The following is a 24,429-nucleotide window of genomic DNA, read 5'->3' as shown; positions in this document are numbered from 1 at the left end:
TTAAGATAAATTTTAGATTAAATAAACCTAATGTTTTATTTATGATTTATTTATTTAAAAGGTTTAAATAATTAATTATAATTTATTTATTTATGACCTAGGGTTTTTATATAAAAGGTTTAAGATACAGTCTAACTGTGAGTTGTTGTATATAGCCACAAAACTAAACATAGAACGTAAGATAACTAGCACCATCATATACTTTATTCTCTCAACCATCTAAAATAGTTTGAGTTTTTCAATTGTCCATTCATATGGATACTACTAGAGGCTGGATACTTGGACAACTTATTGTTTGCGACAATCTAGTCGCGTAGATCGAAGTTTTAAAGAATCAACAAAAGAGGTATTATTCTAAGGAAATTTTATTACTTTAATCGTTTAAACGGATCTCTGTTGGTATAATTATTTTGTTATAACTATCTCTTTTCCGCTGCATACTATTGATATTGAAGCCCAACACAAACTTCTAAAATTAAATCAATTAAAAACTTATTAGATAGTTAAAAAATATGAAAATTATTGTTTCAAATATTATACTAACCACACGTTAAGTGAATATCTTGCATATAAATTTCAAAAACACAAAAACAATGTTATTTTTAGAATATGTAGGGATACAATATTAGTAAAATTTCGTAATTTCAAGGGTAAAATAAGTCACTTGCAAAGTTTGATTCTTCTCCTTGTATGTGTGAATATGAAATTGAATATGGAAATATGGGTAAAATCACTTTTCGTAACTCCTCAAGTTAGGAGTTTATGGGTCTATGAAGCTTGTGAGAGTGGAAGTCTCTGCCATTGTTTTTGCTACTTGAGCTTCTTTGGAGTTTTTCCATCTTGTGAAAATTGTTACAGGGAGATAACTCAGGCTATTATCGTCTTTTTCTAAATAACTGTAAGGATATTTTCATTTTGCACACATTTTAACCGAAAAATGAGAAAAAAAATAAATGGAAAGACTAAATAATTTAATAAAATTAAATCTCAAAAATTCTTAATTAATATCGATCAAATAAGAGTATAAATTAGATTATTCAAGACTAATTAATTATTTTCCCCCAACGATTGTTTGGTAAGCAAATGTCAATCAAATGATTGAGTCAGTCAGTATATATGATTTTGCTTTTTACTCTCCGTTTCTCGCAAAATGAAGTGCCCCTACTGTTCGGCGTCGCAAGCGCGGTGTGCCACCACAAACACTGGCCGATCAATAACAGAGTGCACATCTTGTGGCCGTGTCGTCGAGGAACGTCAATTTCAACCTTACCACCTTTTCCACATCCGAGCCCAAGACAATCCTCTCTGCCTAGTCACCTCCGATCTCCCTTCGCTCCACAACCAAGCCCGCCATGCTCGCCAAGGAGACGAGGAGGACCCATTCGAACCCACAGGCTTCATCACCGCATTCTCCACTTGGTCTCTCGAGCCAACTCCACTTTCCCTACGTTCATCCCTTTCCTTCTCCGGCCACCTCGCTGAGCTGGAACGCACCCTTGAATTAACCACCTCGTCATCGAATTCGACTTCATCAACGGTGGTTGTTGATAATCTGAGAGCGTATATGCAGATTATTGACGTGGCTTCTATTTTGGGGTTAGATTATGATATTTCGGATCATGCATTTCAGTTATTTAGGGATTGTTGCTCGGCTACTTGTTTGAGAAACCGCAGCGTTGAGGCACTTGCCACCGCTGCTCTTGTTCAGGCCATTAGGGAGGCCCAGGAGCCCAGAACCCTTCAGGTATCATCAAATTTCCAGTTCTTCCAAGTAAAAAATTTCTAATTCTTGTTAATACGAAGACAGTGTCAAGATTTGATCCTTCTCTTTCTACTCTGTTTTACTGTGAAAAGTGTGCTTCTCTGCATAATTTCATTGTTGAGCATTTTGGTTCTGTTCTGAACTGACTAATATTTGCCTCATCAAACTGACTGTTCGTTATATTATATGCATTAAGTTGGCATGCATTTTTGCGTCAATGTTTTGAATTGTTCCGGCTGGAAAGGAACCATACCTTGTCAGTGATTAGGCGGTTGTGTTAGCGATGTCCTGCAATTTGGCCTAAAGAATGAATGGATAATGAGCAATTTGGACTATGGAGATGATGCTAAGCACAGAATATCAGTCAGTTTTTCTGAACTGTGACTAGGTGGAGGTCATGTGCTTATATGAATTTTACAATTTTTTTAAGCTTGCATCTTCACATTCCGTGTTGTTTATGGATCTCATTTGATTTGAGTCTGATTTCATTTTCTTGCTGGAAATCAATGTGAAGCAGGCTGCCTATTGAGTGGATAGCCTTCGAGTAATGATGAATTGTTACAACCCCTAGTCTCGCTAGGTGTCTTGCTGGAAATCAATGTGAAGCAGGCTGCCTATTGAGTGGATAGCCTTCGAGTAATGATGAATTGTTACAACCCCTCGTCTCGCTAGGTGTTTGGCGAGTGTGTGAGAGAGAGAGAGAGAGAGAGAGAGAGAAAATATACGAGAATTATAGAGATAAACGGAATCTTTAGAGAGAAATTAGTTATTTATTGTATTAATGCTTAAACGGGAAGTATATCTTGTATATTTGTATGGGACAATTAACAAACTACTAATGCTAGTAACTGCCTAACCACTTGGCTTAACTAATTGTTCCACCTCATCATCCAACTCATTGGTACTATGCTTTCCCTCTCTTTAGTGCAGTCATGACATTGCCCTCCCTTTTGAGATGATCCTTGTCCTCAAGTGTCAAACTGAGCAACCAAGATTACTTGAAAGTTGAAACAGTTCCTGCAAATGGCCAAAATTTGTTAGACCTAAATGCATGACTTGTTAGGAATAAATTGCAATTTTATTCAGAATTGATGAGCTTTATTGTAATATGTCATCAATTTTTGGTTGTAATTACAATTGCTGATTTGTTTTGTTTAGCTGAGTCAAATTTCTATTGCCGACATTTTGCTTAGTTGGCAGACATTTTGATCATAAAATGCAATATTATTACTATTATTATTATTATTATTATTATTATTATTATTATGATCAATGACAAAAAATATCTCTCTCGTAATATTCACTCTCTCTTTATTTCTCTACAATCCTTCTTCGTCTTTTCTTCTCATCTCTGATTCTCTTTTCTATCATCAGCAACTGTTAATCCATCTTTGTTAATTCTGATTTGAAATGATGCCCAGTAATTAGAAAGAAGAACCAACTTCTTATCTGTCATTAAGAATACGCATGTGATGCAGGAGCAGTCCTAATCCTAATTGGATTCCTAGCACAACTAGGATTTTATTTAATTTACTGTTTTATTTCAGATTTGCGTTAGTTTTCCGTTTCCTTATTTGATTAGGATTTACTATTTTATCATTGAATAGGAGTAGAGTTTTAATTCTTTCTTTAATTAGGATTCCTAGTCTAGTTAGGATTTATCACTATAAATAGACAGCCCTAGTAGCATAGTAAATCATCTTATTTTTCTCATAATTTTAATTCAAAGGTTATAAACCTAATTACTGATTACTGTTCCATCTACGATCAACCCTATTCTAGCTTACTTGTTGAAAACTGACAGCCCTACACCTTTCCCCTGTGTCAATTGGTATCAGAGCCCAAAAACAGATCCTAGGATTCTTTTTTTGTCTGAATTAAACCATGGTTGGAAGAGGTAGAGGCAGAGGCAATCAGCCCCAACAAGATGAAATAGCTGAGATATGGCGAATGATTAAGGATTTGACCCGAGCTGTACAACCCTCGCAGCGTCAGGAACCCGTGGAAGCCCGAATGGAGACTCCGGAAGGCAACCACCAAAACTTTGATTTTCAAGAAGCTCTTGAGAGTGAAGAGGAAGTCGAGGACGTAAACCCCTTTCATGAAGCTGGACTTGCAAACCCAGCAGCACGAGGCGGATTGGAAGAGCGTTTACTTCATGCTCTTGGTTTAAATAGTGGAGGAGTTAAAATTGAGGTTGCTGATTTTCACGGGAAATCGCATGCCGAAGACTATTTAGATTGGCAAACTAGTTTAGAAAATTATTTTGAATGGAAACCAATGGTTGAAACCCGGAAAGTGCTTTTTGTAAAGCTTAAATTGAAGAGTACTGCACTTCAATGGTGGAAGAGAGTTGAGGAGCAGCGCGCACGGCAAAGAAAGCTTAAAATCAGCACGTGGGAGCACATGAAAACTAAGCTAAGGAAGCAATTTTTACCAGCTGATTACGCAATGTAATTATATGAAAGGTTCCATTGCTTGAAACAAAATAGTATGTCTGTTGAAGAGTACACTGCAGAATTTCATAATTTGTCCATTCAAGTTGGAATATCTAAAAGTAATGAACAAATTACCTCTCGCTGTCTTGCTGGTTTGAATCAGTCCCTTAGAAATGAAATGGGCATAGTCCGATTACACAATCTTGAAGATACTTGCCAATATGCCTTAGCAGCTGAAAAGCGAGTTTCTCGTTACGGTGCTAGAAGGCCCATAAACAGAAGCAATTGGCAAAACAATTTCGGAGTTGCAAGAGGGATTCACACAACTCAACGAAGCGAGAAAGAGGCTGCCGCTACTGATAAATACAATGAAGAGACAACCAGTGTTGATGGGAACGATAAAGGGAAAGGTATAGTACCTTATGGTGGACAAAACAATTCTGGTTCGTCTATAAGGAGAGGCAACAATTCTCAAGTTCATTGTTTTACTTGTGGAGAAAAGGGACATACTTCATTCATCTGTCCACAAAGGAAGGTGAATTTAGCCGAGTATGATGAAGACCAAGGCCCTATTTTTGATGAATATGATGAGGAAGTAGAAGAAATTGATGTTCACCCAGCTCAAGGTGAGTCTTTAGTTGTTCGAACAGTCATGACAGCCATGAACAAAGAAGGAAAACGAGACTGGAGGAAGTGTAGCATTTTCCATACACGTGTTATTTGTGAAGGCAAAGTGTGTAATTTAGTCATTGATGAAGTATGGAAAATATAATATCAAAGGAGGCTGTAGATAAACTAAAGCTTCCTACAACAAAACATCCTCATCAATACAAAGTAGGTTGGTTGAAGAAACGGCACGAGATACCAGTAACATCTCAATGCTTAGTGCAATTCACAATGGGAGATGATTTAGCAGATGAAGCACCATGTGATGTAGTACCAATGGATGTTGAGCATATTCTAGTGGGACGACCTTAGTTGTATGATCATGATATGGACCACAAGACAAGGCCTAATACTTATTCGTTCTACAAGGACAACAAGAAGTACACTTTGCATCCTCTCAAAGAAGAAACAAGGCAAATACCAAATAAAGGAGCTGCAACTAGTAAATTAAATGGGCTTGTAAGTGTTAAAGAATTTGCAGCTGCGCATAGTGAGGTGGGAGTCACGTATGCCTTAGTGAGCAAACTGATAGGAGCTGACCAGGTTGAAAAATCAGTTGAATATTCCTTTGAAATTCAACGATTATTGCAAGAATTCAAGGAGTTAATTAGTGAAGATGTATCGAAAAGCTTGCCACCATTAAGAAGCATCCAACATGCTATTGATTTGGTACCAGGTGCAGCTTTACCAAATCTGCCTGCATATCGAATGCCTCCTTTACAACGGGCTGAAATAGAAAGACAGGTTAGGAATTATTGGAAAAAGGTCTGATGCGTGAAAGAAAAAGTCCATGTGCCAGCCTAGCCTTATTAACTCCAAAGAAAGACGGTTCTTGGAGAATGTGTGTGGATAGGCGTGCTATAAATAAGATTACAATCAAATATCACTTTCCAATACCAAGATTGGAGGATATGCTTGATCAACTGGCGGGTTCTAAAGTGTTTTCCAAAATTGACTTTAAAAGTGGACATCACCAAATTAGAATGAGGCATGGTGATGAATGGAAAACAGCTTTTAAGACACCGGATGGGTTATTTGAATGGTTAGTAATGCCATTTGGCCTTTCTAATGCACCAAGCACATTCATGAGAGTCATGACAGATGTACTCAAACCTTTCTTGAATTCTCTCGTTGTGGTATATTTCAATGACATTTTGATTTATAGCCGCATCGAGGAAGATCATTTAAAACACTTGCGACAAGTGTTAGAAGTACTTCGTCAAGAGCTGTTGCACATAAACCTGAAAAAATGCAGTTTCCTGCAACCAGAAGTGGTATTCCTAGGATACATTGTGTCTGCTTAAGGATTAAAGCCAGATCAAGAAACGGTTCGTGCAATTACCGAATGGCCAGCACCGCAATCCATCAAAGAAGTTAGAAGCTTTCATGGTTTGGCCTCTTTCTGTAGGAGATTTATCCAAAATTTCTATTCAATTATGAGTCCTATAATTGAATCTATGAAAGAAGAAAAGTTTGAGTGGACAAATTCTGCACAAAAGGCATTTGAAAGAATCAAGTTTTTGATGACTAGAGCACCTGTTCTTGCACTTCCAGATTTTGAGAAATTATTTATTGTCGAATGTGACGCTTCACATGAAGGGATTGGAGCTGTTCTTAGCCAAGAGGGCAGACCTCGAGTTTTTTAGTGAGAAGTTGTCTGAAGCTAAGAAGTGTTACTCAACTTATGATCTAGAGTTCTATGCCTTGGTACGAGCTATTCGACATTGGCAACATTACTTAGCTTATTGTGAGTTTGTGGTTTTTTCTGATCATCAGGCCTTGAGAAGATCCCTAATTTTGTCAATTTTGAGCACCCAAATTACTGGTTTTGAAGAACTGAAAAACCAGTATGATTCAGATTCATGTTTTGGCAAAATAAAGGCTGATTTGCTGCATTCTTCAGAAGCTGAAAGTCTGACATACCGATTGCAAGATGGTTATTTATTCAAAGGGAATAAGTTATGCATTCTTGAAGGATCTTTAAGGTTTACTCATCGGAGCCGATTCTTTTTCAAACCCAGGGAGAATGATGCAGGAGCAATCCTAGTCCTAATTGGATTCCTAGCACAACTAGGATTTTATTTAATTTACTGTTTTATTTCAGATTTGCATTAGTTTTCCGTTTCCTTATTTGATTAGGATTTACTATTTTATCATTGAATAGGAGTAGAGTTTTAATTCTTTCTTTAAGTAGGATTCCTAGTCTAGTTAGGATTTATCACTATAAATACAGCACAGTAGTATTGTAAATCATCTTATTTTTCTCATAATTTTAATTCAAAGGTTATAAACTTAATTACTGATTACTGTTCCACCTATGATCAATCCTATTCTAGCTTACGTGTTGAAAACTGACAGCCCTACACCTTTCCCCTGCGTCAGCATGGATCTCTTATTTTAATTCCATTTACGATGGATGCTTGTTCCCCATATGTAGACATCATAGCAACCAAAGTGCCAAAAATCATTTTCCTTTGCTCTGGATTAACATTCCAATATTTCCCATTAAGATTGGAAGAACCCAGCTTCAAGAGCTTATTAGATTATTAAAGCTTCCAATAATTTCTGATTTCATATTTCCATTTTTACATACAACTTGAAGGCGTGAACTTTCGTTAGACAATGATTTTGATCTCTTCTTTTGTCTTCTGCAAATCTCAAACTCTGTTTCTTTGAGCAAGTAACACAAATTGATATCAATGCAACTTGAAGGCGTGAACTTTCGTTAGACAATGATTTTGATCTCTTCTTTTGTCTTCTACAAATCTCGAACTCTGTTTCTTTGAGCAAGTAACACAAATTGATATCAATGCCCAGATCAGAGCAGCATAACTTTTAAGAACAGAATTCTCATTAATGTAGAAAAAAATTCAGCAGCTTGAATGGCCACTCATTCTAAACTTCATATTGGCAGTTTTACAGTTAGCTTGAAAGCAGGCAGCTCATATAGACAAAAAATACAATTTCTTTCGCTGACTTCAGCCTTTTCCTCACCTCCATCTATCTTCTTTGAATATTCCGAAGTCAGTTGCTTTCACCTCAAATTTATGACTACCATAATTTTGAAACATTATCCTAGCATTTACCTCTCCTTCATGGTTTCATAAGTCTTCATCACCAAATTATCAAAAAAAAAATTTGCAACAATAAGAAACACAACCAATTTCAGGCTATTTTCAAAATCTAACAGTTTTGGGATGAACAAATACCATTGCTGGCGTAAAATGATGGTCATCACCAAAATGCTCAAGAGGTTTGAAACTATGTCCAAGATCTTGTTGATTTGCACTACAAACCATATCAGTCCTCTTGATGTTGTCACTTTCAACTGCTGGATCAATGTTCCCAAGGCTGGAAACTCACATTGTAGTGAAATCAGTATCGGGTCTTGATCTTTGTCTCCAAAATTGAAATAATCATGATTCTTCAACATTGATGTGTTGCCCTTTTTATCTTCTTCCAAAATGGCCGGAGCTGGTTCTTGGTCAGTACTCATAGCATATTCAATTCTCAAATTGATTTCTCTGGGACTGGAATTTTCTTGTTGCAATAGATATTCCTTTTGACATTTATCAATTTTCTTGAAAGCAATTTCAATCTATGTGTTCATTCATTGGCATGATCCAACAATTCTAGAATTCAACCAAATCTCTCTATCAATTTGATACAATTTTTATTCAATTTTCCAAAAATCTTCATTTTTGAATGGGTATTTTGTTGTAGATGGGATACAGAGAAATAGAGAAGATAGAAAGAAATTTAGGGCAAAGAAGATCAGATTTAAAAGGAGTGAAGAATAAAAGAAGATAAAAGGAGAAGAGAAAGAGAATCAGAGAGTGAAAGAGAGAAAAAAAAAAAAAAAATAGCAGAAACAATCCCTAGGATCAAAACTGATCTGATACCAAATGTTACAACCTGTTGCCTAGCTAGGTGTTTGGCAAGTGAGAAAGAAAGAGAAAGAGAGGGAAAATAGATGAGAATTAGAGAAAGAGAACAACAGAACCTTTAGAGAGAAATTATTTGTTTATTGTTTTAATGCTTAAATGGAGAATATATTTTGACTGAAGCTTCCATTTGAAACTCATAGTGAGCAGAGAAGGAACAACAGGTTATGAAATGGTCAGAAAAAAGAGTGGATCAGGCTGACACTTAACAAACTACTAACACTAGTAAATATCTAACCACTTGGCTTAACTAATTGTTTCAGCTCATTGTCCAACTCTTTAATCCCATGCTTTTCTTCTCATTGGTGCGGCCATAGCTTGAATCTTATTCAATTGTTACATAAACTTGTTTGTGATTTTTAGTCATCCCTGCTTCTCTACTTGTTTGTTCCAATATATTTTCAATTTGCACTAGCTCTTCTGTGGATCAATCTCAAACAAGTTTTTCGTGAGCATAAATGATGTCTGTTTATTCGTTTAATAGAGAGGCAAGTCTTCCATGTATATAGATATATATATATATATATATATATATAGGTTATTATTGTTATTATTATTTTTTTAAAATTTACTTTCTTTGAGATTTTAGAAGGCCATTCTTTACTGGCAGTGTTAGGTGGTATTTGGTTTGAGAAGTGGGAGGAAATGAAAGGAAAAGGAAACGAAAGAAGAGAAAAGAGATTAGGCATATGTAGTGTTATTATTTTAGCAATTGCTTAACTTTGTCGTTACAGTCATGAATCCTAAAATTGATAAGAAATTACGTTTCATAGTTGACAGAAACTAGTTTCAGCTTAAACTACATTTTGCTTCTTAATACTGCATAATTCGTCTCATTAGGATTAGATGCTCTGCTTGCTCATATAAGAATATAATTATATTTAAGCAGTCATGGTGGTCTTGAAAAAAAATTCAGTTTTGAGTTTCGTCTAATTTAACTAGTAATGATGTAACAGGAAATCTCAATTGCTGCCAATGTTCCTCAGAAGGAGATTGGGAAGTACATCAAGATATTAGGAGAAGCTCTACAACTTAGTCAGCCAATTAATAGCAATTCCATTTCAGTCCATATGCCTAGATTCTGCACACTCCTCCAATTGAACAAATCTGCTCAGGTACTTTGTTGCAGGACTTCACTTGTCAAGTTTGAAAACGTTGGGTTTTTAGCTAAAATTTTAATTGTGTTTGAAGAAGTGAAAGTGTTCCGGAGGATGATAACATTAAAATCCTACCTTCACTGGGAAAGAAGAAGAAAATTAAAGGAAAATATAAATTTGCACAAATTTCACAAATTTGCAGATGCAAGTTGAGGTGTTAATGTTGATAAAACCTTCATACAAGTAACAACTGTACTACGTGATTCACGTAGCTATTTGAATTATGGAGTCCTTAATAGTCATTTTGATGATGGTAATCTTGCTTTTTAATGACTATAAATGGATTGTGCAGGATATTTGTTTTATCCATAGGAAGAGATTCTTTCTGAATACTTGCACTGAGCTAAAAACATTAATCATAAAATCAATGTCAGGATTTGAAAAAAAAAAAAAAAAAAAAAAAAAAAAAAAAGGAAGAAAACATAACTGTTATAGTATGATTTTGGACTTCTTTTCAACTGCCTTGGCTTTTCATTTGATCATATTTGGTCAGTTGCTTTTGACTAATTGTGCTAGGAATTGGCAACTCACATTGGAGAAGTTGTTATCAACAAATGCTTCTGCACTCGGAGGAATCCCATTAGCATCTCTGCAGCTGCTATATATCTAGCATGCCAATTAGAAGACAAGCGGAAGACACAGGCAGAGATTTGTAAGGTGACAGGGCTCACTGAAGTCACCCTCAGAAAAGTCTACAAGGAACTGTTGGAGAATTGGGATGATCTACTCCCATCCAATTATACACCTGCTGTTCCTCCTGAGAAAGCGTTTCCTACTACAACAATTTCCTCAGGTCGTTCATCTGCACCTAAAATTGACCCAGTTGAACTAACACCATCCTCTTCCGACAAAGATAAACAACCAGAAAATAAACCAAATAAAGCAAATGATGTGTTGCTGAGGACTAAAGAAGATGCTGCGAGTAATGGTAATTCTCGTGGTCCCCATGCCCCTCCATGGCAGAATTTTAGGCAGCCCTGGCTTCAATTTGGAACTTCTGGAGTTAGGATACCAGGAGAGAAAAATCAGAATGCAACTCGAGGCGATATCAATGAGTTGCAGTCTAACTGTCATGAGTTGGAAGATAAGGTAGAGAAGCAGAAAATGGATAAAGACTCCACAGTTGTGGGCAGGCCAAATCAATTTTCAAGCCCCCCAGTTTCGGGTGTGAGTACAATCACCTGGCCATTTCGGTCCACACCTTCATCAGGGCCTTCTCCAATTGTGCAGCCACCACCCAAATTAGCACCAGGTTATGCTGAGCTTAAAGGTATTGGCAGTCAAAATGGTGGTAAAAATGCTAACACGAATGGAGATAACAAGTAGCAGGTATGGATAGGTCATGCTTTAGTGCTGTATATTGTGGAACACTAAATATTTGCGTGGCTTTCTCCAATTAAGTTGTTGAAATTTTTAATTTTTCGGCTTAGTAAGTGTGTATATTGCTCTGTGGACCTGAGTTGGAACAGAAATTTGAGTTTCTTTCAACCCCCCAACCCCAAAAAAAGAAAAAATTGAAGAAAGAAGGAGAGGATTTTGTGGTCTAAACAACAATAACAACGGCACGCGCTCTCTTTTAAATCTCAAACTAGTTGCAGTAGTTCTTAATAAAAAGTTAGCATATCTAGATCTTAAAAGTAGACAAGACTGAGAAAGGGAGAATATTTTAAAAAATATTGCTGAGAACTCTTGAAGTCTCTATTAGTTTAATACTACTTGATAACCCTGCATTGTTTGGGGCATAACTGAATTGCTTATGAAACTTCCAAAAATATATATCTTACTATAAATTAACTGTAGTTTATATGTTTCAGTTTTAAGTCCGAAGTGTATAATTCAATTGAGTGAATCACTCTATAGTCTTTTGGTTAGACTCAAATACACTAGTCAATATTCTTATTTTTTAGAATTTAGACGCTTAAATTTTGTTCCGAGAATGGATCAGTATTTAGTAAGAATCAGGTCTTGGACATTTGATTAAACCCGATTTTTGATCCGATAACCCATATTGAGGATGAAATTATTGGGTTCTTTTTGTGTTACTATGTTTTTGGGGTCCCACATCGAGACAGTGTCCAAGACGCGACACAAGTCCATTCATTTCGTCTCCTGGCATGTCATCTTGTTTTGCGTGCCATTGGACTGGATTTTCATAAAATGAGTCCCCCTAACCCATAGGGCCCATTAGTGGCTTTTGCCCCCTAAGGATTAGGGTTTGCACCTCACTTTCTCCCATAAAAATATCTTAGGGATTTTGGGATTTGGATCATTGAAAACTCATTTTACAATACAAAACCTTTGTTTTGATATTGAAAACTTGATTTTCATTGAGAAAACTTAATATATTGAAAACTTGATTTTCATTGAGAAAACTATTGAGTTTGTGATAAGAACCAAATTAATCACAGAGAAAACGAAATTGATCGTTGATTATTAATTCATAAGTTTTTAAACTCGAATTGGATCAAGCTTTTTGGATTTTGAAGGTGTTTTTGAACCTTTAAGTTTGAGAAGTGTTCTTTTGCTTTAAAAGGGTAAAATTTGAGAGTTTATGCTATATTTGGGAAGTGGGAGAAAGTAAAATAAGGATTAAAGTAAAAATTTAAAGTTTTACTTCTCCGTCCCAAAAAAAATAGTTCACTTTCTATTTGCACAGATTAAGAAAAGTAGCAATTATTATGGTTAAAGGACAATTTTATTTATATAATTTTTATATTACATCCATTTTAAATAACACATGAACAATTATTATATTAGAATAATAAGTAGAATTAATGAGGGTTATTGAAAATAAGATAAAATTTAATAAAGGTCTAATAGATAATTTAAGGATTAATTGTAATGGAAAAAAGGAAAGTGGACTATATTTGGAACAAACCAAAAAGGAAAGATGGACTATCTTTTTGGGACAGACGACGTATTATTTATTTTCTCCTCAAAATGGAGAGAAAATAGGTAAAAAGGTTGCAAAATAAATTTATTTTACATTCTTTTTAATATCTTCATCCAAACTAAACAAGGAATTTTGAGAATCCTAAAGCATTTTCACCTCCATTTTACATCCTTTTTATTTTTTACCAAACAACCCATTAAACTAGTTTTTAATACAATTTTCTTCTTCTTTATGGGTCAAAAACCACTTCTTAAAAGTCTAGACGTGAGGAAACCTAGGATCGTCCTAGGTTGTTTGGCAGCTGAGAAACGCCTCACCCAGCTACTTAGAGGTGTGCGGTTGTGCCTAATGGCGTACGCCGCTTCTAGGGCCGCACACAGTTTCCTCTCAACTAAACAACTTTGAAGTTCTTCATAATCTGTTTTGTACTTTTGGTCTGTGAAACCAGACACATCCCGAGAAATGACGCACGTCATTACATGGGGCGCACGTGATTTCTATCCAGAAGCACGTTTCATTTGATTCTGACATCAAGTTTTAAGGTCTAAATAATGTTTCAGAGCTAATGGAACCATTTAAATCAATAAAAAAGATGGATTTTAATTGTGATAGTCATATTTGTTCTATCTTTCAAAAAAAGAACATCAAATGCTTGAACTATAATCCATGATTGTTTAAAATTTAGATTACTATATGCCTGTGATATTTTGATTTGTTATTAAATTAAATTGCTTTCATTACAGTAAATTACCTATGTTGTGTGTTTATAACTTTTTTTATGCTTTTATTATTGATGTTTTATGCTTTCATTATATTGATTGCCTTTGTCATGATTATTGACTTTGTGCCGCTTGATAATTTGATTGTTGCTTTGATTCTTTATTTACATATGTAATTATTGATTGTGATGTTCTATTATTTTGATTATATGTTTCGTATTTTATGCTTATTATATATTTATGGTTATTACTTGGTTTCTATGAGTTCATTAATAAACTCATTATTCATGAATCCAACTTATAATTATTGGGAATATGGGGAAATGATTATATGGTTCTTATTTTATGCTTATCATATATTATGGTTATATGGTTCTTATCGATTGTTTGCTTATTATATTATGGTTCTTACTGTGATTATTGATTGCTTCCTTATTATATATATTTTTATTATATATTTCTTATTTTATGCTTATTATATATTATAGTTATTGCGTGATTAGGTAGAATGTAACTAAGACCCAACGGATTTGTAATTCTTTTCTCCTCCCTTTTTCTTTGGATGGATTTTGGTCTATCATGTGAGTGAATAATGATGTTTTATTGTTGACGCGTATTTTTATGCCCCCACCTAACCCAATAAGGATACGAGGACACAGAATGAGGAATCATGGTTATCCGGAAGTCTTTAAACCAAGGATCGATTTAAACCAATTCAAGGAAGTCTGATTTATAGTAGAGTTGCGTCACGCAGCTATAAGGTGCGTGACGCAGCTATCCTCTGTTGACCTACCCATATAAATACTGCGTTTTTTATCTTATTCGGGGAGGAATTTTTGAGAGCGTAAAAAAGGCAACTGCGGCTAAGTTTTCTGCAAAAACTCTTTTGAGTTATCTTGAAGAAAAACAGCTTTTAGAAATCAATTAAGTTGAAACGAAAATCATACAAAAAAAGAAAAAAGAGAGAAAACAAAAAGAGAAAGAATTATTTGTTAAAACTTGGTGAACAAAGACTTCTGGGGCCTTGAAATCTCGTTCCTTAAGACGTTCAGATTGTTTGCAATCCTCAATCTGAGGGTTAGATAAATATCTAAAGCTTTTCTTGGTATTTTTAGTTATTAATTCATTATTATTTATTTTGTTGGTGTTTTAGTAATGTGATACTAATTAAACGATACCCTGCCCATTATTGGATGTTTCTAAGTTATATTAAAACAAGTTTTGATAAAAGGAAAACGTAAAAAAAAGGTTGTTTGAAAGGTAGTTACGGACCAGAGCAGTTGCGTCACGCAGCTACTAGGTGCGTGACGGAACTGTTCATGTCCAAAATATAGCTATATTGCCCCGACTAATTGCGTGACGGAACTGTTCGTGTTTATGATTTTATTTCACTTTTATTTTCTTGTTTAAATCTTGTATTTGAAATAAACGATTAATGAATCTGAAGGTTTTTCCAAGTTACGAACAGCTGCGTCATGCAACTGTTGGATCCGTCACGCAACTGTTCTTCCATAGAACAGCTGCATGACGCGACTGTTCTAGGGGTCTAGAAGTAATTTTATCCTTTTTAAAATAATAATTTTGTACAATCAAATAAATATTCAATTCTTTTTATAATTCAAGAAACGATCAATTGTGGGCAGATTGTGGTTTAATCAAGTCAAGTACATTAATTTATTGTTATGCATGATTTTCGGGTTTTTAGGGTTTTTTGGATTTAAATTGGGTAGAATGTATTTTAGGTTCGGTTTGTGGCCCGCCTTTAACCATAAGGCAAGAGCGGGTCTTTTGATTACTCTAACTTGACTGCTGTGGGTTGAATGGTTGGTGTGGCTAGAATGATTATGAATGCAATGAGTGAATTTATTTGGGACGATTAAATAATTTTCCGCATAGGAACTCGGTTCGATTTATTCGGATTGGGTTTGTATAAATAAATTGGCTTTTCTAAATTAAAATAAATTAGAAATTGTAGGTTAAAAGAGACCGATTTTCCCGGCGTCGGCTTCCAACGGGCCGACGTACCTAATTCCCTTATCCAGAATCGCACTTAGTGCGCTTGACCAGTCTTTTAAAATAATTGGCCTTAAATAAATTGGGATTAAATGAAGTCACTTTTAATTGGAAACGGTCCCATTGCCAAAAAAATGGGTGGCGACTCAAAGTATTTTTATTAGACCGATTTATCGGCATCGCGTGCAATAAAAGGTTTTGTCACCACTTGTTAAAAATCAAGATCACATTTCCAAAACAAAATTATTTTGAGCGTTTTCCAGATCGCTCGGGGGCGGTGCGAAAACATTTATGAATTCCATGTTTTAATTAAAATTTCATTAAAATGATTTTTGCATCTCAATAATTCAATCTTAATACTTTAAAATGAATACATGGACAAACAATGGAGGATTTCCAGTGTCTAACACATTCCAAGGTTGCATCCAACTTCTTTATCTAAACTCTGGTATATGAGTCAAGTTCTTTTCACGTGGGATGCAATTCGTTGTGTTAAGGCATGTATGCTGTCTATAAAGAGGGTGGCGACTTATTTAATCTTACCAAAATAATATATCATTTTTTAAAAAGAAAAGGGCTCGATTGTTTTAAAAATATCGCCTTTGTAAATGAAGAGTTTTTTGAAATAAAATAAAATAATAAATAAATGTTGAGATACCCGTAATAAATATATATCTCAATAGTTCTTTGATTTTATTTCGGTTACACTACTTGATATATTTGATTATGATGAGGGATTAAATGATGATTTCTTTTTGAGGCTTTTACATCTCACTTAATTAGTATGTGCATCAAATAGGGATGATAATGATATTTCACTGGTAATTAATGAAAAAAATAAATAGAATGATCAAGTAATGTGGGAAAGACGAGAAACTAATTAAATTGTTAAACCAAGAGTTTGATTAGGAGAGTGAAATATTAGGATGGACGAAAAATGTATAGTTAATTTTTAAGTCTAATGCATAATTTTTACCTCTGAAGTTTAGACTTTTATTTTATCCTCAAGTTTTTAAGAGACCATTCTGCCCTAAAGTTGGTCGAACATTTTCAAGTGGAAAGGAGCAGATATAACTTGGTAGTCATCAAGGATCAAATACATAGAATGATCTAAAAACCACATTGCATCAAATTATCAAAGAAATTTGCAGAACTTCCAAAAATTAACTAGAAAAATAATAGTTCAGTTTTAAAAGCCCTAAAATTTGCCCCAAAATCAATTTCCCTCCAACGACACTTTATAAGAACCAAACAATATTTAAAAATCTATAATTATAGATTATAAATTTTCAGCCTCACTCTCACAATCACTGATTCCCTTCAACCAATGTTATTTCTGGTGCCTGAACTTATGAGTTTTTTCTATTTTATTGTCTGAATGGAAAATGTTGTCAATCAAGTGTTTAGACTTTTAATTTTTTTTTAATTTGGTGTTTTATGATGATGCGGACAACTGAAAATTTTATTAAGACTATATGAAATCCACTTTTGCATTGACAGAAGCTTATTTAATCTGACATTTAATCCATCATCATGCCAATGTGGCAAATGCTTTAACCCTTACCTATCATTAATTTAGTCTACCCTCCCCAACTTCATCTCCATCTCCACTTCCACCTCCACGTTCAGTTGCACCACCACCACCACTGTCACCATCTCCAACAGTTATGTATTCATTTTCTTGCACAATCAAGGTTTCATAAGTTTTATCTCAGAATATGACATCACCACTGGAATCTTGAGCATCAAGCACCATTGCCCAAGTAGGGACAATCATGACTCATCAATCACCCAGTACAGTTAAGACAACAAATAATTTCAAGAGAGTCAAGAGAATATGAAAAGTGACAATGCATCACCTTTGATTCTGATATCTCCGCCGACACCTTTGATTCTGATATTGCCGATGCTACCATTTAAAATGCTATCACAGAAGTTTATAAGGAACGGTGACTATGTTAGAGTGGCAAGTTTTAATAGTTCGCGTAGTGGGTCATCAGATTTGGTCGATGAAAATCTATTAGATAGAGAATCAAGTCTAATGGCAAGGCAAGTTGGCAGTGGTTCAACAATACGTTATTTTTGGCTAAGTCCTGATGTGAATACAAAATACTCTCTTCGTCTCATTTTGTTTGCATGGTTTGACAAAACATGTGTAATTAAGAATTTAGTCAACAAAAGTCATTTTGCGCTTCTTTACCCTAAATAACTCATTAAGATACTAAAAGCCTTTCATTTAATGAACAATTATAAAAATTATTATGGAAAAAATAATTATTTATATATTTAAATTTAGAAACCTTGCAAATATTTTCGGACATTTAAAAAATAAATAGCAAGCAAACAAAAAGGAACAGAGAGAGTAGAAGGTAATAAAAAATCATATCAAATAATTTTGTGAAGATTCATTTTGCAATGGAAATGCCAAATCTTAGCCCAAGTGTTGACATTGTTAAAAAAGAAGGCCCAAGATAGATTTTCTTCTTTTTTTTTTTTTTTTTTAATTTTAATGTTTATATATTTATTTATTTATTGATTTTTGAGTGAGAATCTCTTGATTTGTCTGAGTCGACATGATACAGTACATGATGAAATTCAATTATAGATATATTGGGCGGTTGCACATGATTCAGTTATATAATAATTATATTTTTTATTTCAATATAAGATATATATGTTGAGTAAATTATAGAAATTCATTTTTTAGAGAAAAAGTAAATTCATTTTTTAGAGAAAAGTGACTGAAATTATTATTAGATATAAAGTGTTGTAGGTATTTAAAATAATATAAATACTTAATTTTTATGTTTGTAGAGATTTATCTAATTGAAAGTATATAATTAAAAAACCTACTAAAACATAATAGTTAATTCATCATTGCATAAAACATATTTCAAACAGAATCTTGAAATTTTTGTTTATATATGATGATATATAAATATTCGAATTTTCAATCAGCAAAAAAAAAAAAAAAAATTAAAAGATGAAACCACTAATTTCACACCAACCAAATTCTCTGAATTTTAAATCAAAATAAGAAAAAGCACATAGGTAACTTTTTTCATGAAAAAATCTATAGCCTTTTTCATGATAAATTCGATATAGTCATACCAACAATAAATTGAATTTAAAGATATCAAATATTATCGACTTGAAAATATTCAACTTATGATAAGAAGAAAAACTAAATTTGTATCTTCATAATTTACCAAAAAATTTAAAAATCATAATCAAACAAATCAAAAGAGAGAGAGAAAAAAAAAAAGAAGAATACTACTCATCATTTTATCTTATTGTTTTTAAATTGTATGAGAATATTCTCGAACGTTGATAGGTTACTTATCATAAGAAGAAAAATAAAAATTTTACCTAATAATTTACTCAAAAATTTAAAATCATTACCAAACAAATAAAAAATAATGTGTATTTTTGAAACACACGACTTTTTTTAATATTTTTCAAATTATTAAAAATTTAAACATACTATATTTGGTTTGAAGTTTAGACTATATAAAAATAAAAATTTTTATATTTGTAAATTATGAAAATTTAAAGATTTAGACATTGTATTGTTTTTCTATCACATATTTGATTTCTACAAAAAAACAAATAGTATATTTGATTTGAATTCAAAAACTAATATAAGTCTTTATACATATAAGTAAATTATGAAAATCTAAAAAATATAATTGAAATATTTAAATTTTTTATATTGCCATAATTAAATGAATTTAAAATTTATAAAAATGAAAAGATAATTAGTTGTTGAAAAGTAAATGATGGGAGAGAAAAGTGGATAAAAAAAAGAGAAATGCTTACACTACAAGAAAAACGCGTTTTTGTCCGATTTTTGCAACCGACGCAAATCGGTTGCAATTTTATGATGATATTGCAATCAATTGCGATGAATGGGAGATTAAATATACACTGACGGATTTATGATCAAAAGGCGACAAATTTTGCGATGGATTAGCGATCGACTTAATATCCGTCGCTAATTCTAGTGCTAATAATTTCCGCCAGTTTGGTTTTGATTTTGCGACCGTATTGAGACCACTTTGCGATCGATTTTGAGATGGATTTGCCACCGTTTAAAATCTTGTTGCAAAATTGCGCGCTGCAGGTAGGTGCCAAATTTAACTTTTATTTTGTGACCAATTTGTGACCAATATATTTGCGACCGATGAAGTTGGACGCAATTCAGTCGCAATTTTCTCTGATAAAATGGCATCGCATGAATAAAACTTGCGATCAATTTTTTAATAGATTGTTGGTTGCAAAAAAATAGGACTTTATACACCCTTGGTCACCTTGCGCGAGCGCAACACCTCCTTCTTTCCCCTTCTACTCTTTGTCGCAGCCGTTCCTAGCCCAGTCGCCTCCTTCTCCGCTCTGTTGAAGCGCCGGTGGCTGGAGAAGCCGTTGTCGACGGAGATTGTTCCTCCTCCTTCGTTCACATTCGCCTAGTCAGGTACGCGTCCTTCTGTCCTTTTTTTTTTTTTTGTGTATTTCGTGTTGAATGTTAATGCAATGTCGTTTTTTGTGTATTTCGTTTTTATTTTTTGAATGTGAATGTGAATTTTTTCTTTTTTTTCATTTTTCTTGTGGGATTTGCTGTTCAATATATGTTCAATGTATCCGTGATATTATTATGTTTTCTTTTCTGGAGTTCTTAGCTTACAAAGAAAACATCTTGTTTTTATTATGTTTTCTGTTCAGTTTGGTAGACAAATAGCTTGTTTTTATGCCTGCATTCAATTTTTTCAGTTTCTAATAGGACTGCCTCTGTGTATTATTTGAAATGCTAGTTTTTTTATTTTCTGGCTGCCTTGATAACACTATTTAGATTCATCGCAGAAACTAGCTTGCATTTGATTATTAATATTCAATCATTAAGGAAAGCTGGGATTTTAAAAAATATAAATATAAAATTCATAATATAATTCATTGAATTTTTTCAATCACAAATACATTATCCTAAGAGAAAGGGGAATTATAGAAAGCTAAATAGTAATCTACTTGATTGAAATTATAGGCATTTTGTTATTTATTTATTTAATTTAGCGACCGATTTTTTACAGTTTGCGACTAATTTTTCGGTCGCAAATGAGCAAATTTTTTGTAGTGTTAAACATTCACAAAAAAGATAAATCACAATACTCAAATATTATTAATTTCACTTTCTTAAGAAAGTGTTATATCAACATATAGAAAAAAATAACGTTTCTCCTTTATATATATAAAATAAGAATAATGATAAGAATATTAAGAGCTTTCAAAAAAAATCAAGTTTTTTTTTTTCTTTTCATAATAGTTTTATTAAGGGTTGCAAGTACTAAATAAGGTTAGGATGGTCATTTCCAATCATTTGCCATGTTGGCATCACGATGTGGATTAAATATCAGATCAAATGAGCTTCCAGCAAGGCAAAAGTGGATTCTGCATAATCTTGATGTAATTTTTAATTGTCTGCGTCATCAGGAGATACCAAATTGAAAAAAATTAAAAGCTCAGACACTCAATTGATAACATTTTCCGTTCAGATACCAAAATAGAAAAAAAATCACAAGATTAGACACATAAATTAACATTATCGCATAATTAAAAATAAAAATAAGATTCAAATAAGAGCCAATAAAAATCTATCATCTTCAAGTTTTAAATACTTCTTCTCTTCAAATATTTAAAAAAATGAAGAATACTGGGAATTACTAAGAGAAACAAAAGTTTACCTCGAATTTTCATCAAGTATCATACAAATAGAGAGAGAAATTACGGATTTGATTTGTATGTGAGAATTTATCCAAAACAACCAACAAAAATTTGATTTTAAAAGAAGCAAAAGTTGATTAGAATAAATAGAAAAATTAAGAGTTTTTACCTTGAATTTCACCCAAGCATCTAATGCATAAAGGAGATTAAGGATTTGATTTATATATGAGAGAGATTTATCCAAAACAAACAAGAGGAATTTGAGGATTTGATTTATACATGAGAGAGATTTATTCAAAACAAATAAGAGAAATTTGATTTTTGAGATTATTGAATCTACTTTGTGATTTTTGGGACTTGGACTATAGTTTTCAGATTGAGCTTAGATTAAATCATTTAATTGTGTATTTATTTAATTATAGCTCAAATTCATTTATTTTATTTTATATTATTAGTTAGTTAATTTTTATTAATTAATTAATTAAAAAAAGAGATAAAGGAAAAGTGGCTTACATTTTAGCAAAACAAAGGGTACTTCTCAAGCAGTTATTCATGTCCAGAAGGTGGGAGGCCAAAGAAGCTAATGATGGGAATGTGTTTCAATAGATCCTCCGAATCATTGGTCTAGTGTCTCACCCAAGTGTCTATGAGGCTGAGGCTTCTCATGCTCCTCAACTGTTGATAAATGCAAGGGGAGGTCAAGGAGCTAGATGAGTTGGTTTTACCAAGGTTTTCGAAAATACATATAATCTGAAGTTGTGCGTAGACGCTGAATTTTTATCTTAATTACGGCTCAGTAATGATAAAAGATTTTAAGTAAATTTTGAGTCTCAGATGTACAATTATTTTCGATTTCTATTTCAATCATGTGAGTTTAAATGTTAGAATTTATCGAACTCCTTTGTTGTGACTGGATTTCTCGGGCCCTGCATCGAGACAGTGTCAAGAGTGGTATGGAATTTTCTATTATGCATCCCGCCACACTGGTTCATTTTGCGTGCCAAGTGGATTAGGTCTTCGGGTCCCATTAATCCATAGAGCCCATTAAAGATTTTATGGTACTAAGCCTTAAGCTTAAGGTTTAATTTCTCATTTTTCTTATAAACTAGTTGTATCTCCGCACATTGTGCGGGTTAATAGTTATATGATTTATTATGAAAGAGTTATATTATTTTTTATTTAAAAATTATTTTATTTGTTGTTTATAATATTTCATCTATAGACTATAAACAATCGTATCACGTTATTCATTAATAAAGTTATTTTTTGATAAATTAAAAGATTCATGAAAAATGACAAAAATTATAAAGAAAATTTCAAAAATATATAAATAATTGATACAAATTAAGTTTGATTATATAATAAAAGAAATAATATGTATCGTTTACTTTTTTTTCTTAAAAAAATATATTTTTTTAGTCTTTGACTATTATAACAAAAACTATTAATGCAACCTTTTCTATAAATTTAAAAATGATAAAATAATTCTACCCTAACAAATTTAAAATAATAAATTCATCTTCTTAACTAAACTAAAAACAATAAACATAAATATTGCTTTTGCAAATTGAAATAATATATTTTGCTCAAACCATAAATTTACCTAAATGGAAAAAAGAGAGAAACTTCATTAATCAGTGACCATTCTTCATTAATCAGTGACCATTAAATGTCTTTTGCTCAAAATATTAATTTTTACCACTATCCAAAAAAATATTGAATTTGAAAAAGAAAATAAAAATTTATATGGCAAATATAGTAGATGTAATACTCATATACATAGTACTCAAAAGATAATTAAAATTTTAGAAAAAAAAAGGATAATGAAATTATAAAATATTAAAATATTATATCAATATATATTGTGGTTATTGATTATTGAAAAAATTAATTAGTCTTTTATTATTAATGAAAAAATTTATTATTTGGATTATTAATTATTGAAAAAAAAAAAAAAGAACCAAAGAGTTTTTTTAATGAAATAAAAATATTATATTTTATTAATTGTTGAATAAAGAAAATAAAAAGTTTTATAATTTAATTTTTTAAATTAGATAGTTAAATAAAAAATACTAAAAATTTAATAAATAATAAGATTTCACATCAATAACTAAGTTTCATAATATAATGCCACGTAAGCAAACTTGGTTGAACTTTTATATATTTATATAAATAGATATATATTTATATAAATAGATAGAACATATTAAGGAGAGAGAAGGGACTAATGACTAAGGTTTTTTTATAAAGATGAAAAACATTTTTTAGGTTTTACAATAAAAATTTTGGTTTTTGAAAAAAATTAATCAATCAATCATTACAAGAAAGAAAAAGGATCTAGATATTAAATCCTAGGAACATAAACTCCGATTTTGATTCAGAAGTTTTGGATTTGAAGGTGTTCTTAAGCCTTCAAACTTGATCTTCCTCATTTTCTTCAAGAAAGGTATTTCTAAGAGTCTAATCTTGCATTTTGATTTATTTCTACCTTTTTTTGTTGGTGAAAATCAGTTTCTAAATATTTGGACACAAGTGTTGACGCGTGTCTTTATGCCCTCACCTAACCTAATGAGGATACGAGGACGCGGAATGAGGGATCATGGTTATCTGGAAGTCTTTAAACCCAAGGATTGATTTAAACCAATTTGAGGGTGACTGATTTGCATTAGAGTTGCGTCACGCAGCTATAAGGTGCGTGACGGCAACGACAGTTGCGTCATGCAACTCCAATTAAGATGACGTCACCTTGAAAGCCGACATAACGATTTTACATTCTGTTTGGATACGTGGCAACGGTCCAGAAAGTGAGCTGCGTCACGCAGCTATCGGGTCCGTCACGCAGCCGTCAGTTGCGTGACGAAGCTATCCCCTGTTGTGTGGGTCCCGTATATGTATGGCACAACCTAAGAGGGGGGGTGAATTGGGTTTTCTAAAAACTGAAATAAATTTTAAAAATTCTAAACAAAATATAGAATTCTAAGTGCAGCGGAAAACACACAGAACTTTGTGAGAATAGAATATGGATAAGAATCACCTCACAATGTTCTAATTATAAAAGATAGAAAGTCTGTGCGAAGTGCAGCTATTGATTAGAACAGCTTCACACTGACTTATATACTATCAGA

General features: G+C 32.8%; 1 protein-coding gene and 1 long non-coding RNA gene across 2 annotated transcripts; both read left to right on the top strand.

Annotated features, from left to right (window-relative positions):
* The first annotated feature begins 1,064 nt into the window (after positions 1 to 1,064).
* On the top strand, positions 1,065 to 11,455 carry PBRP (plant-specific TFIIB-related protein). Its single transcript, XM_012231149.4, has 3 exons — positions 1,065 to 1,744; positions 9,767 to 9,925; positions 10,484 to 11,455. The coding sequence occupies exons 1-3, from the start codon at positions 1,151 to 1,153 to the stop codon at positions 11,291 to 11,293; spliced, it is 1,563 nt and encodes a 520-aa protein (XP_012086539.1). The 5' UTR covers positions 1,065 to 1,150; the 3' UTR covers positions 11,294 to 11,455.
* An 8,028-nt stretch (positions 11,456 to 19,483) lies between these two features.
* Positions 19,484 to 22,438, top strand: LOC119370778 (uncharacterized). The gene is made up of 3 exons (XR_005178328.2): positions 19,484 to 19,715; positions 19,881 to 20,063; positions 21,865 to 22,438. It is a non-coding gene; the product is annotated as an uncharacterized LOC119370778 (long non-coding RNA).
* Positions 22,439 to 24,429: the final 1,991 nt, after the last annotated feature.

This window comes from Jatropha curcas, chromosome 4, assembly GCF_041381405.1.
Source record: "Jatropha curcas cultivar XTBG-Jc1 chromosome 4, XTBG_Jcur_1.0, whole genome shotgun sequence".
NCBI lineage: Eukaryota > Viridiplantae > Streptophyta > Magnoliopsida > Malpighiales > Euphorbiaceae > Jatropha > Jatropha curcas.
Note: the sequence above shows the minus strand (reverse complement) of the source record. Positions and strands in the feature narration are given on the sequence as shown.